This window comes from Haliaeetus leucocephalus, unplaced genomic scaffold (genome assembly GCF_000737465.1).
Source record: "Haliaeetus leucocephalus isolate CR32 unplaced genomic scaffold, Haliaeetus_leucocephalus-4.0 Scaffold228, whole genome shotgun sequence".
Taxonomy (NCBI): domain Eukaryota; kingdom Metazoa; phylum Chordata; class Aves; order Accipitriformes; family Accipitridae; genus Haliaeetus; species Haliaeetus leucocephalus.
In genome coordinates this window covers 21,955,282-21,970,509 of record NW_010972664.1, presented here as the reverse complement: position 1 = coordinate 21,970,509, position 15,228 = coordinate 21,955,282, and the positions used below count along the sequence as shown (strand labels likewise).

Here is a 15,228-nt window from a genome sequence, read left to right as displayed (position 1 = left end):
GTTCCCCTCCGCCATGGCCCTCAACAAGTCCATGCACGCTCGCAACCGGTACAAGGACAAGCCTCCCGACTTCGCTTACCTGGCCGGCAAGTACCCCGAGTTCCAGCAGCACGTACAGACCACCCTCACCGGCAGGGTGAGGTAGGGCCCGTCGGCGGGAGGGCCGGGCCGGGCCGGGCCGGGGCCTGGGGCTGTGGAGCGGCTCCTGAGGGCCGTGTCCGTCCCGGGGGGGTGGCGAGGGAGAGGGCGCTGGCCCCCCTAACCGCTGCTTCTACCTTTTCAGCCTGAATTTCAAGGACCCTGAGGCGGTGAGAGCTCTGACGTGTACCCTCCTGAAGGAGGATTTTGGGCTTACGATTGACATCCCCGTGGAAAGGCTTATTCCTACCGTTCCCTTGAGGCTGAACTACATCCACTGGGTAGAGGATCTCATTGGTCACCAGGATGCTGACAAGCAAGTCCTTAGGCGAGGCATTGACATAGGTACCTGGGAAAACGAAATGTTGAATTCGCTATTTACCGTCAGTGGAACTAGCCGATAAAACCTGTTATGCGCCCATAGAGAAATGGGAAGTCCGAGAGGCAAAAATCTGAAACGGGCAATCTGACTCCACTGGTATTTCGTTCGGCTTCTTGATGGGTCAGGTTTCTCTGCACAAACACAAGAATGGCCATAGCGGGCAATTATTTGGCTTTGCGTGGCCTTGAACTCTCTTGAGTGCATCTCTGTGTGGTGTACAAAAATTATGCTGCTAGTAACGCAGGCAAAAATGTCATTCTACAGGAATTAAAAAAAAAAGATGGCATTTCTTCTTAGTCTTCTAACTAGTGAATTATATTAGCAATCTGCTAATTTTGCACAGGAGAGTTTGTGAGTTGCATAACAATATTTTCTAGTGTTCCTTTTAATAAAATTTCTGTGCTTTCAGATGTATTTGACAGATGAATGATCTGTCTTTTTTAAACTTTGTTCTTTTTTTTGTTGTTTTTAATGCAGCTATTTGCATGAACTATATTGTAAAAAAAAAAAGCTTAACTAGAAACTGAGACAAATATTGCAAATCTGTCTTTTGGTTGTAGATGGTCAAAGACTTCCTGTATGTTGTTGAAAACAAAATATTTTTTTAAACGGGACTGAGCATCCACAGATGGATGATACTGATACGAGCCTAGGAGCATCGCAGCTTGCTCAGTTTCAGTATCCAGGTTATTGGATGATATCTGGGCAATATGTGGATTAAGTAGTAGATTGAAGTAAATGGTTATTCAGTAAAGATGTGAATTTATAAGGTGTACACTGATGCACATAATTTGGTGTTCATTAGAAATAAAAAAAAAGGCAGGCTCTGTAGGAGCAAGAAACTATATTTGACACAGATAAAAAAATTGGTTTGGATTCCAAATTTTTGGTGATTCTATATGAATTACTTAAAAGGCACCTGCAATGATACATTTTAATTTAGTTCACATCTTTTTAATTTTTTGTCAATAGAATCTTCCTTTACAATTTCAAAGGCTTGTTTTTGAAGATTTTTTTGTGTTGAAGTACTCATAGTGAAATAGAGACACGCTGGAATTTCCTTTCTAACTTGTGTTTTAATGCTTAAAACTTTTAGTTTTAAGATGTTAAAATGTTAATTATTGTCTTCAAAGCTTGGGTTCAGTAGTCTCAGTTACCATGCCAGTTTTTTCATTACTGTTTTCTTGGTGTTCACTAGCATGATTTTTTTTTTTTTTTTTTTTGTAATGGAATTTTTGTTCTCCTGAAATTTACTGACTTGTATTTTTAGCTGGATTTGTGATGGATACAAGGGTTATATCATTAAGTAGTGTGCACACAGCTGCTTTCCTTTCATGACTTTTAACCTTGTTAGCCAGCTTCTATGTATTTGATATTAGGTTGCATTTTCAAAAACAGTTTCTGTGAACTTTGTCACGGTAGGTGTCTAGGTAGAAGAGACAGATCCTTTAAGTCCTCCAAATATTGAAAAAAACCTTCAGTTTGAGTTGGCAGTGAACACTGATGTTCCAACTCTGGGAAAGCAGTAAGTCATCCAAGAGGAACGTTAACAGGAGTGCTGGAAATAACTGCATGTTTTTGTGTACTGACAGACATTGTTATTTATGTTTCAATAAGTCAGTATAACAGTAGACTCTTGATATATCTCTGAACTCAAGTTTTGTGGTGGTGAGATACCATTCCCTTTTCTTGTACCCATTCCCTATAATCCTAAATTTGACTGTCATTGGTAATTCGATCATCTAGATATTGCATAATTACGAGAAGGAATTATTTCGTGCTAGCAGGTATTTCTCTTTGTTACCAAGTTGTCGTTTATATACTAGATGTGACGTCACATGGTATGGAATACCCCTTTGGCCAGTTTGGGTCAGCTGTCCTGGCTGTGTCCCCTCCCAGCTTCTTGTGCCCCTCCAGCCTTCTTGCTGGCTGGGCATGAGAAGCTTAAAAATCCTTGACTTAGTATAAACACTACTTAGCAACAACTGAAAACATCAGTGTTATCAACATTCTTCTCATACCTAACTCAAAAACATAGCACTATACCAGCTACTATGAAGACAATTAACTTTATCCCAGCTGAAACCAGGACACAAGCTTTTATCTGTCTGGTGATCTTTTTAGATATCCTAACTGGCACCTCTGTTTCTCTCATTGTTTTGGGCATTGGGGCAAGACAGTGTGATGGAACAGATTTTTTTTTTTTTTGGTGGTAGATAATAGAGAAACGCAGAAGAAAAACATATTTGTGATAGGGGTTTTCATGGTAGAACCAGAATATATTTGACTTTCACTGTATAAATTAATCACTGTTGTATAGGAAAAAAAATAAAGTTCACTAAAGAACTGAGTAGTAAATGATCAGTAATCAATGTTTTTTTGAAGTTAGTTCTTTTTGTTGTGAAAAGTACATAGTTAACAGCCACACTGCATATAACACCAGAGACTTGTTTTGCCTTTCTCATGGCTTTTCACTTCTGCAGGGACAGGGGCATCTTGCATATACCCATTACTTGGAGCAACTTTGAATGGCTGGTATTTTCTTGCAACAGAAGTGGATGATATGTGCTTCAATTATGCCAAGAAGAATGTGGAACAAAATAACTTGTCTGATCTTATAAAAGGTATGATGTAATAAGGTATTTAGTAGCATACAAATGTTGTGGTGTATTTCTGCCATGTCCAGTGGCATATCAGAATCCGTATTCCTGCCAAATACATGCTCAATTGTTCTTATTGAAGCAGATTGTCTATTAAGGTCTGCTTATGCTTAAGCTGGGAAGTCACAGCTTCTGTAGAATGGGATGTGTGGGTAGAGAACTACTCATCCTTACAAAAATCTGAAAGTTAAACTTCACCCTGGGGTGTTTTCCTCTCTCCATATTTTTTTGTCTGTTGCTGAAGTATTTCTTAAGAGTTTGTGCTGTTTCTGCTGTTAGGAGACCTGGTGTGCTCCCCTCAGATAATTTGCATGACACTGCCATATATTCGCATCTTGTACAGAGACAGTCCATCCTAATTTCTGAGTTAGGTCCTAACAGTGCCTGTGGCAGTAGCAGTATGCCAGACTTGGTCTGTAGATGACCTTGGAAAATTTTCTGCGGCAATTCAGTACACTAAAAAGCAGGTCTGTTATTCAGCTCTGAAATAAAATCTTCACTTCTGCTGGATTTTGGAAGTACCCTTTTTACCAAAACGTTGTCGTCTTGGTCTGTCCTCCTTGTCAGTCTTGAAGATCCAAAACTTGATGTGGAGAACAATGACAATTTTCTGTTACTACTGCCATCGTAGGAGTTTTAGTGCTGTGGTGGTGTTTCACTATACTGGAAAAACCTCTGGCAAAGGAAAGTGCCTCATGTGAAGCTGTAGTGCCAAAGGTGATAAGCTGGAGTAAATGACTGATTGCTGGTGGGTAGAGCCACGGGCAAGGGATTACCACTGGTGGTACCCATAGCCAGATGCTGCCTGGGAATGATCCACCCTGCCACTTTTTAACTCCTGGACCTGAATTGTTTAGCTAGAGCTGAGTATACTACTGTAGCTAGTAACTTGGTTAGCAAGGCATTTTGGAGTCGGATTAGACATCTTCCTGTAATTCTGGTTTAAAAAAAAAAAACAAACCAACAAAAACAACGCAGAATTTTTGTCGTGTTCTAGGAGTCTCTCTTGAAATTTTTCCCAAATAGCTTCATTTGGAGATCGTGTTAGAATATAGCCTTTGTTCTTCTAACTTCAATGGAAAAAAAAAAAATTCAATGATAGTAAAAACAGCAGTAATGCAGGGATGATTATTAATTGCATCATAGCTTCTTTTTGCCCAGAGGAAAAAAAAGCTATGTTTTTTGGCTGAAAGTGAAATACTGCTTGCTGTAACTTTCTTCCAAAGGGAATCTCTTCTATATGTGCAAAACAGAAACTGATAAACCTGGGCATTGATGTAAATACTAAAAAAAATTACATGGTGTTCTGAGTTGTGTATCTATTTTACTGGAATGGTATGATGGCCAGAATTTATCTGCTGGTATTTAAAAAAAAACTAAAAAAAAATCAGTACCCTGTATGTAATGGTACATACCATTATAACAAGGTATTATTCTTGTTACATATAACCTGAACTTTGGTAATTGCCTGCTATCCTAACAATTTTGTATTCTTAAGGTGGTGATAAACTGTAGTAGTAAATGTTAGGAAGAGAGGCATGCCTTCTGCCTCCATTCTAAATATCTTTGTTCTATGTGCGTTATCCGTGAGTTGCAGGACTGGTAAAGTCTGCAAGAAGTCCTGCTTGTAATCTTTATACATGCTTTAATTGGACTTCATCCATATTTAAATTCCTGCTCCTTGGGCTGGAGTTCCTGTGGTCTTCAGAAGATGTGTGGCAGGACTTGACCACAATTTCCAAGGGAATTATATAGCCTTTGGGGAAAGCCAGTGGAGATCTATGTGGGATGTTTGCCTTCATCCTTGTGATGGGTAATAATAAGTTGGTGGACCCAAGTAAGCAGAAGATTTGTCCAGACAGGAAACTCTAATATTTTTCTTTTGTTGTGATTCTTCTAAGTCATGTAAGACTACAGTTCCTGTGCAGGATGCATAGTATTACTAACACAGTAATTTTGGTTTATTATAAGATTAGATTTGAAGCTGATCTTGGTGCTGTGTAACTTCAGTGAAGACAGTCTCTCTCTTTCTTAGCTTTACACTCTAGAAAGACCAAACAGTACATTTCTTTGAGAATTCTAGAATTCTCTATCTTAAAAAAGCTGTTTAGACTGGGATTTATTTTATCTCTGAGGAGCCTATGGGGTGATTAATTGACACTTGTATTAATTTTTGGAAGGGCTTAAAGGGAATTTGTAGTTGCATCAGAGAACTCAGTATAACTCAAACAGTTACTATTGTTTTAAACAGACTCATGTAATTTTACTACTGTGTATAAACACACAAGCTGTTTGTATGCTAATCCTTAACCTGAAGTCTTTATTTGCACGCTGATGTTTGTTACATTTTTTTTGTAGAAAATACTGTTTAGAAAGTATAGTTTTTATACAATATATTGTTTCAAGAAACACTGAAATATAAATGGCATGCTAGATAAAATACAAAGTTCCTTATTGACCAAATTCCTGTTTTCTGTTAGTGGTGAAGGTACCACAGAAGACTCTTCTAATGGATGCATTGAAAGAAGAATCTGAGATTGTTTATGATTTCTGCATGTGCAACCCCCCCTTTTTTGCCAACCAGTTGGAAGCGAAGGTAAGCTAACAAACTAAATGTATGTACTTCAGTGTTCAGTGAGTGGGAGGAGAGCAATAATGTAACCACTTCCCTTGGGAAAGGTGGAATGGAAAATCCCAAATAGTTATGAAACAGCATTTAAGTCTTCTCTATCCCCACCCACTGCCCCAAAGGAGTTTTGAAAGACTTAACTGTTACCCTTCCTAAAGTGGAGGATGACCTGTAGAATTTTTTCACAAGTTCTTACTGTCTTAGAGAATTAGTTTGGAAAGTAGACAGCTAGTAAATCTGAATTCAAGTGCCCGTTGCATAACAGTGGTACAGAGGAATTGGTTTCTGGCATTGTGCCTGTCTGTATTTTTCATTTCCTTAGCGATTTAAGCAATATCATATAGCTCGGAACAGTTCTTGGCAATACCCACTGAATATAGTCAGAAACTTAACTCTATAATATGGGGCAGTGGAAAAAAGATTTAAGTGTTGAAATTAAATTAAACACTATAGATTGTAATTGTGTAGATGCATGTAACCAGCATGTCTTACCTTGTATTTCATATTGGGAGGATACTGTTGTGTGACAAGTAACTTACCTAGGTTTGAGATTGTAGAGTATTCACTGTTAATGTTTGTTTTGAATGTATCTTTGTCTATTATCTGTGGTTCTGATGAGGGGAGGATAACTACAGGTGGTGACACTTGCTACCCACTAAAGACTGAGGCAGGAAGCAGTGTACAAAGTGGCCTAACATATTAAATGTTCATCTCAAATGCTCTTTTTTTATCCAGGGAGTAAATTCTCGAAATCCACGGCGTCCCCCTCCGAGCTCTGTAAATACAGGAGGGATCACAGAAATCATGGCTGAGGGCGGAGAGCTAGAATTTGTCAAAAGAATTATTCATGACAGTCTACAACTTAAAAAGAGGTTAAGGTAAGTGCTTTGTTGCGGTTAAAAAACGCACACCTTTTGCCTGATGCTTTGGCAGAAATCACATGACAGTGATATTTTAAGTAAGGAATGTAGCTGTGGTCTAGTGATACCCGTTTGGTTTGTTTAATGATACATACACATCAGTGATTAGTCTCAGTTTATGTGAAATTAGTTGTTCTTGAGCATCAATTACAACTCATCGTTTGAGGTATTTAAAGGCAGAAGGCAAAAAAAGCCAGTAACAGTGACACTTGTAGCTTGCAGCTAAATTAGCACGCGTACTTGCTAAAGACAGTCAAGGTTGAGTCTTCAGGGCTTCTGGGATGGGGAAGGATTTATGACATTGCCTAGTTATCTATTCATTACCTAAAAGTTTCTATCTTTTCCTGGCTGAATTTTGGTAACTTGCAGCTTTGCCTACTAAAGGGCACTGTTGTACTGAATGCTATCTTGGGTGAACATAAGCCACAATAAAAACCATAGTGAGACCTTCTTTTGAACAGATGGCACATCTTCAGTTTTTTGACTATCAGACTTTCTCTCTCTCAGTGTTATATGTTATTCCTCTAGCTCTTCTGGAAGATTCCTTCAGGTTTTTTTTTTAATATGCCTCTAAAATACAGCTGCCAAAATTTTATATGTTACCATGGCTTCATCAGTCTCCTAAGCAAAGGAAGTACAGCCTGTGTTTTATACATTCAAGAAGTGTTTTGGTTTTGTTTTTTTAGACACTTCTAGGCAGACCATTGCATTAGAATCTTTGTCTATGTAATACCAAAATTTTTTTTTAGAATGTTTGTTTTCTAATAATGGGCCTGAAAAAATGAAGAATATATTTAGGTTTTGGAAAAACAAGACACAGTAAGACTGCATTTGGCTCTGTTAGAAGTGCTTTTTTCTGTCTTGTAGTGCTTTGAAGGAAAAAAAGGTTGAGAAGGTTTGCAGAGGTTGCAAACGTTTTGCAAACCTTGAAATGGGGGTGGTCTTGTTTGTTTTTTTAATGTCCTTCCTTTCTCTGTCACCCACTAAATCTTACAAAATATAAAAAGGGGATAGATAGTATGGCAGAGTGATAAAATAGAGGTTTTGATGTTCAGAAGTGGTTACAAGCCAGAAGAATTAAACTCATGAGAATTTTTAGCAATCTTATTTGTGCCAGCAAGGACAGTGGGAAATGACTGCTGATCCTGTCAAAGTTTGTAGGTAGAATGTTATTTTAGGCTAGTTGATGTAGACAAGCTTTTAGGTGTGTATGCTCTTACGCGTGTCTAAAATGTAGTGATTTTTCAAAACTAAATATAAACTGAAACAGTTCTTCTGAGTTTAGTCAGTGATAACAATGGGTGAGGGGAGGCAGGTCAGAGAGGAAGTGATGGTGTAACATATATACATATTTTAAATGTTCTTTCAGTGTAGCTGGATGTTTTTACGCTTTGTACGTGCTCTTTCTCATACGTAGTGGTTTTTTTCCACCAGTGTGATTTTCACAGGAGCATGTGGTGTACTGTGTAAAATACTGTGATCTGGAAAGCACATGTATACAGTTGAGGACTTAATTGGCCCTGTAAGGTGGAGGCAGGGGATGCATCTGTGATGACTTCTGGAAACGCAATAGCAGCATGGTTTCTAGTTCCATCTGGTGTGTGTACATCCAGGGGAAACTTGCTTTTCATAAGTTGCTGTTTGACAACATTGAAAGGAGTGGCAAATGTGGTAGAGAACTGGCTGATGTCACTCTCAAGGCAAGCAGTCTTTGCCTTGAAAAGGTGGTGTGGAATTATGAGAAAGGCATCATTCCTGTATTGCCCCTCTTGGCAACACCACCCCTCTAGCAAAGAAGAGGGTATCTCTTGATCTGATAAATTGATAGTGCAGGGCATAGAACATACTCACATGCTAACTGTGTATGCTGTTAGGAAAAATAAGCACTGTGTGTTTGGATGGTAGGGATGGTTCGGTTCGTGGTTTTGAATAAACTACCTTGGAGAATCTGTTAAAGAAAGAACAGTTTACTTAAAATACTGTTTCCTATTTTGTTAGAGATAAGGTTTGGCAACTCTACCAAAGGGCATGAGCAATGAACTGTTAGTAGATAGAGACTCCCTTGGGCCAGGAGATGATTTTGTTTATTTACCCCCATCCTCACTTCAGCTAGGAGTTGCAAGTTCAATATTTTATAATTTTGGGAAAGATGTGTGTTTAAGTTTTGCTAGAAATTTTGGGGTTTAATTTAAGTATTGCTACATGAAATTCTGTATATTGCATTATGCAGGAAGTAATTTTAAATAATTGTCCCTTAATACCCCTGATCCTTTTTTTTTTTTTTTTTTTTTTTTTGTTTACAGTGTATTTAATTTGCGTATGTGAGAAATTTAAACTGCTTGCCTTCAAGTTAGATGCATAGTCTTGAGGAAACTGTCCCTTGATAACCGGGAACTCCAATTTTCATTCTTTACTACGTTATATTTACGATTAACCTTTTTGGATCCAGTCACCAAAAAAGTATGGAAGAAAGGGTTGTAGAGGTCCAACAGTAATTTAGATGAAGAACAAAGGTGTAGTGTTTGGAGATATTGAAGATGTGGAGCTGGGTGGAAGGATAAGCTCCACCAGAAGTGGGAAAATAAATTTCTTTCCTTTTTTTTGCCCTGTTTGTTTCCTCATGAGACATAGGTTAGGTGATGGAAAGCTGGATAATGAGTTAAGAGTGAGCAGAAGTAGTCAGTAGGCACACTTCTGCTTCTGAGGCACAAATGCTTGTCAATAGTTGAATATTCCTTTTTATTCTGATTCATTCTCCAAAAAAAGTGGAGAAATTGAAACAAATTATTGTAAAGAGTAACGTCTCCCACATAACTAAAGTCACTCTTTGAAACAGGATTCTTGCTTGTTGAGGCACTGTTTCAATAATACACTTACTGTATTTCCTAAAAACTCGAAAAGATTCCCCTGTCCACTCTGTCTTCTGTTCCCATTCATGTTGCACTATGTCCTAGTCTCTGGTTAAGAGTGTGATTATTTTGTTGTTGTTTTGTTTTTAAATCTATTCTCCAGGTTTCTGATCCAAGTAGTTCTTTCTGACAGTTGCCATTTTCAGTTGATCTGCATTTGTAAAACACTTTGTTAATGTACTGTTTGCAGATGGTACAGTTGCATGTTGGGGAAGAAATGCAGCTTAGCACCATTGAAAGAGGAACTTCGAATCCAGGGGGTGAGTTTCTGTATAGTTGTCCTGGTTTCAGCTGGGATAGAGTTAATTGTCTTCCTAGTAGCTGGTACAGTGCTGTGTTGTTTTTTTTCTGTGCAGACCTGGGGCTTATGCCCTAGAGCTGATAATTCAGTGAGGTGGGATGGTTGATATTTATCCTTGGTAGTATTTAGCACATTCTCCATACCATACATAAATGGCTACAGCATCCATGTGTGGAAAGACTAGTTAACACTAGCATTGGATCCGGGTTTTATATGTAAAGGCAGTGTAAGTCCAGACTTGCTTTTTTGGGGCAAAGATAGAGAATTGTTTCTGGGCACATTTCTGCCATCTGCAGACAGGTGAGTGGCTTGGCTTCCCAGCCCTTCGTTGCCTTTCTTCTGTGTTCCTTTGCTATAGCAATGGGTTCAGCATTACAAAGCGCAACAGGAGCAGGTTCTGAACAAGGAGAATGTGCTTTTTGCAGAATCAGAATGCAGATGTGTGCTGTAGGTGTGCTGGATTGCTGCACAAAAAGGGTCATGTTGTGTGTTGCTGAACTTGAAGCTCTGAAAGGGCAGAGATATGGCAGGGCAGAGATGGGAAATCCTGGGCACGGGTGCCAGGCTTGGCACTGACCAGTTTCAAGTGGCACTGACATCCATGAGCCATGTCAGAAAGAATCTCCGTTTCTGTTATGAGAAAATAACTCCATGCTAACTTTGTAATTTTTTTAAATTTGAAAATGTGTGCAGTAAACCAGTGGTTTTTATTAATATGAAATTAAGTTTTATATTGCTTCTTTGCATAGGTTCCTAAAGTTACTCATACTGAATTCTGTCAAGGACGCACCATGAGATGGGCACTGGCGTGGAGTTTCTATGATGATGTACAAGTACCTGTAAGTAGCTTAATTTTGCTTTGCTTGTGATTGTCCATGCTTCTTATTTGAGGAAGGGCCTAATGAGCTATAACTGCTGTGGAACAAACTGTTCTCCTTCAGACTGGGACACTGGATGTGCTGGGCTGTATGGACAGTAGGATTTCTTAACTAGCTACCAGTCTGTTGGCAGTTGTTGCGTGTGATGCATGAATGACCTATGTTTAGGGAAGAAAAAAGAAGCCTGTGTAGGAACTTCCTATGGGTTTCAGTGTAAGTAAGGGTAATTTGTAATGTACTTCAGATAGCAATTTAGTAGTATTAAAAATATGCTAAGTTTGGGGCTAGATTTGAACTTTCAGCTTCCCTCTGAGAACTTGGGTTTGATTTACTGTTACAGATTCTGTTACCAAGTAGATACGAACATGTCTAGCTTAGACTTACCTACATGAATGTAAGTGAAGCTTGTTCACCATAACTAATGTAAGCCAGCTGCTTTTTTGGATCCAGATGTACATATACTGTAAGATAAGCATAGACAATAACCAACCTTATAGAAGGTGCGAGTAAACCTTCAGTGAACTTGGATCAAAATGTGGATATTAACCCTTGACCTCTGTTCCCAAGAGCAGCCGCACTTTCTCAGCTCACAGAGAACTAGTGGTTTGAAGGAAACAATGAAGCTTTTTGCCTAAGGTCTGAAAAACTCCCTCTGTCCATCAGGCTAGCATAAAGTACATGATCCTGTTAGCTGTTTTCAACCTAAAACTCTTTGGAGTGAAGTGAAACTCAAGCCCTGTCAATAACTGTTTAGTGGCTTACATTATGCTCTTAATCCCCATGTCTACTGAGTACAAAAGTAATCCCACTAATACTGCATAGCTTTGTAATTTTTTTTTCTTTCTTCTAGTCACCTCCCTCTAAAAGAAGAAAATTAGAGAAACCCCGAAAACCAATTACATTTATGGTTTTGGCTTCTACGGTCAAAGAGTTATCCATCAAAGCTGCAGCTCTGGGTTGGGATGCTGTAGAAGCTATTGCTGTGGTTAGAGCCTGGGTAGAGAAGATTCTCACTGATTTGAAGGTACGGTATTAAGTCTTATACATTAAAACAACGTCCTACTTGAAAGCATAAGTGTGAGAGGATAATATGAAGTTCTGCTGTTTTCTGCAATAGGTTCAGCATAAACGTGTTCCCTGTGGCAAGGATGAAGTTAGCCTGTTTGTGACTGCCATTGAAAACTCCTGGATTCATTTGAGGAGAAAGAAACGAGAGAGAATAAGGCAGTTACGAGAACTTCCTCGGGCTTCTGAAGATACTCTGCAAGCAATGGAAGAGGAAAAAAACAGCCAGAAGAGCATGAGCAACAACTCGGACTGTGAAAACCCCAAGACTGAAGACTCTGAAACGGGGTTTGTGGCACCTGAGGAGGATGTTCACTTGGCCACAAGTGACGAGCTAACAGAAGAATCTGCCACCAAAGAAGAACACAGTGAACATGTGAAGGAGGAGGAGACAGAAGCGAAGCGGGGAGAAATGTCACTCGTCAAAGGTTCCAGTAATGCAAATGAGGAACCTTGCCCTTCAGAGGAAGCTAGCAGTCTGACAGTTGAAAAAGAACAAAGTCCGAAAGAAACTAGTAGATGTTTTCTCTTTAAGTGTTTAATGAATGTGAAGAAAGAAGGAAATGATGTATTAGTAGAAATGCACTGGGTTGAAGGACAGAACAGAGACTTGATGAACCAGCTGTGCACGTACTTACGGAACCAAATTCTTCGACTGGTTGCTAGTTAGCCCTTTTTCCTACCTTAGTAAAGTCAGTCAGTCCTCAAATTTTGTAAACTATTTTTAAGGGTTTAAAGTTTTCAGTTAGCGAAACCTGTTTTTTTCCCTTAAAGAAGAAATGAATAAAATGGAGATTAAAGTCCCCTTTAATATTTTAAATAGCTTTTTCAAAGCTGCAACTAGTACATGAAGTGTACTTCATCAGACATAAAGTGATGGGGAAGTAATAGATTTTGGGCTGCAGTTGTAAAACTACATGTTAAAGTGAAACATGTCTATGCTGTGAGCATTTCAAACATCAGCACTGTTTATTCTGGTCTTTTTTCTGGTGCAATAGAATTATATATTGTTACTAAGTAGAAATCTTTACTGAAATATTTTCTTCTATATTTTTTCAATACTAATGCAGGAAACGGTTAGTCTGCTGTGGGAATTGTTTTCTGCAGCAAGGAGTCTTCAACTAAGGATTCAAGTATGCCTCTCTTCCCTTTAATGCATTTAACCTTTGGTCTACAGAGTAGCAAGATGGATACATCCTTTTCAGTGTCAATTCATTAAAATAACGGCTTTAGAAAAACCGCCTGTTGTACTTTTCTGGTGCTTGGGCTTTGAAACACAGAAGAGCCTACTATGAGCATCTGGTTTTGTAAACTTTAACAACAAAATAAGCTCTTTGAGCTGCTTGGTTTAAAGAGGATTTAATTATGTTGACTGTTCCATTAGACCATTCCTTACACTAATTCAGATATAATTGTCTGAAATAACATCAGTATTCTTAAAGGATTTTGCGTCCATTTAATCTTAAGAGATTGCTTTAATGACAGGAATGAGAGCATGTGCTCATCTTTGTGGGCCAGAAACTCCATAGGCAGGACAAAGATGGGTACAGAAGCTTTAGTCTGTTGTGAAGGAGGACAACTGGAAAGAAGGCTGTTGCTTCCATGCCTGACTTTTCGAATCCATTTTACCACCAGCTGTTTTCTGAGTGTTTCTGGGCCAATAACCTGTTCCTGTGAGAAGAGAGGCTGAGGAACATGGGTCTTGGGTGCCTCAGAGAAGGTGTGTGTATGTGTTTTGAGATTATGAGCACTGGCACTGCTTTGCATGAAGTCAGCCTCCCAAGCTGTGATCCATTTCTCTGTAGAGATCTACAGAAGACGGAAAGTTTTTCTGAGTGGAGTGTGTCTGTGTGTTACCCAAAATAAAAGATGCATTCCTGATGGACAGAATACTACCTGCCTATGTTCGTGCTACTGGAACCACTTTGAATGTTCAGCCTTAGTTGTCAATATTTCTGGAAAGATTAGTATGTTTTCTTAAGTTGAAATTAAAAGCAACTTAGAAAAGCCTTAATTTTCCCCTCTATTGTTAACTGTTGTGTATCGTGCTACTTAGCACTTCTGCAGGTGATGGGCAGACACTTGCATTTTTTTGGGGTATTGCAGAATTTTCACAGTACTGCTTCTGATATTCATGTTGCTGGGGAGAGATGAAACTAGCCCTACTCTTTCAGAATCTGAAGAGGTTATTTTGGCTAGCTGAGCCATTAAAAACAGCAAGCAAGGCTGTCCTTTGTGCTGTTCCCTCTTTATTGTTTCCATCTGTCTTTCTGCAAGGATGAAGAAGCTCTGCAAGGTAAGCCCGTGTGCTTGTGGCACGCTTGTTTTGCTGAAGCAGACTGCATTATGTTGCTTCATTAATTACACCTGTCTTCCGCCTGGGCCACGTGAGTAATGTGTGCTCCTGAGCGTTGCTGAAACAAAACCAGGTACGATTACAAAGAAAACCAGTAGTCTGCGATTTGGACGACTGTTCTAGAAGTTCAAACGTTGCCTTGGCATTTTATTTAATACAATACGCTTTGACAAAGGTGAGTGTGGCACCTGGAATGCTAAGAGTAATGATTAAAACCTGCGTTAATTAGTGCCCAAAGCAAATTAGCGTTATTGTGTGCAGCTGTAGCAACCCCTCAAGAGTTCCAGTCACAGGTGGTGCCGGGGTGTTATGGGTAGCCGTTTTGCCGTGGAATCCTCCTCCCCGGCCGGAGCGCAGGCAGGCGGCACCCTTCTCGCCCTTTCCCTGCTCCATCTCAGGCCGTTGACCGCCCGGGAACGGTCCCCGAGCCCGCCGGCAGCCGCGGCGGGCGGGGAGAAGCGGAGAGCCGCCCCGCCGCCGCTCTGGGGCGGTGCTGGGGTTTGAATGGCTCGGCGGGAAGATGGCGGCGTCACCCCGAACGGCATCGCTAAGGCCTCGGGCGGCCCGGCCGCCTCCCGCGGGGCCGGGAAGGTTGTTACCCCGCTCGGCCCCGCCGCTCCCTGCCGGCCTGTGCTGAGCCCCCCGCCCGGCCTCGACCTCTCCCTGCGCGGCAGCAGCCCCGGCACCGGCTCGGCAGGTACCGGCCTTCCCCTCCCCTTCCTCGGTCCCTCAAGGCAGCGCCGGGGCGTTGGGGGGAGCGGCGCTGCCGAGGGCGCGCTGGGCTGGTGGCCGCGGCCCCCGCCCGCCGCTGCTCCCTCAGGCAACAACATGGCGCCCAGGCGCGTCCCGCCAGGGCGGTGCGGGAAGGGGTCGGGGACCCTCCGAGGCTCTCCCGGCCCGGGGCCTTTGCCCCGGCGACGAGTCGCTTCGCGGTCCGTCGCTGAGGTAGGTGCTTATGTTGGTTAACAAGGGTGGAGGCGTACGAACGAG

General features: G+C 40.7%; 2 protein-coding genes across 3 annotated transcripts in view; both read left to right on the top strand.

The window, feature by feature from the left end:
- The first annotated feature begins 6 nt into the window (after nucleotides 1-6).
- On the top strand, nucleotides 7-13,083 carry METTL16 (methyltransferase like 16). 2 transcript variants are annotated; one of them, XM_010567474.1, is made up of 9 exons: nucleotides 7-141; nucleotides 284-483; nucleotides 3,004-3,144; nucleotides 5,661-5,776; nucleotides 6,545-6,687; nucleotides 9,829-9,898; nucleotides 10,689-10,778; nucleotides 11,668-11,841; nucleotides 11,935-13,083. In XM_010567474.1, the coding sequence occupies exons 1-9, from the start codon at nucleotides 14-16 to the stop codon at nucleotides 12,550-12,552; spliced, it is 1,680 nt and encodes a 559-aa protein (XP_010565776.1). In that variant the 5' UTR covers nucleotides 7-13; the 3' UTR covers nucleotides 12,553-13,083. The 2 variants fall into 2 exon arrangements, with proteins under 2 accessions (XP_010565776.1, XP_010565777.1); XM_010567475.1 differs by having other exon boundaries at nucleotides 3,073-3,144; nucleotides 11,935-13,024.
- A 1,659-nt stretch (nucleotides 13,084-14,742) lies between these two features.
- The window catches only part of POLQ (polymerase (DNA directed), theta), a 53,407-nt gene continuing 52,921 nt past the window's right edge, over nucleotides 14,743-15,228 (top strand). The window contains exon 1 of the mRNA XM_010567683.1: nucleotides 14,743-14,935. Within this exon, the coding sequence (XP_010565985.1) occupies nucleotides 14,743-14,935 (193 nt within the window). The remainder of the gene's footprint in view (nucleotides 14,936-15,228) is intronic.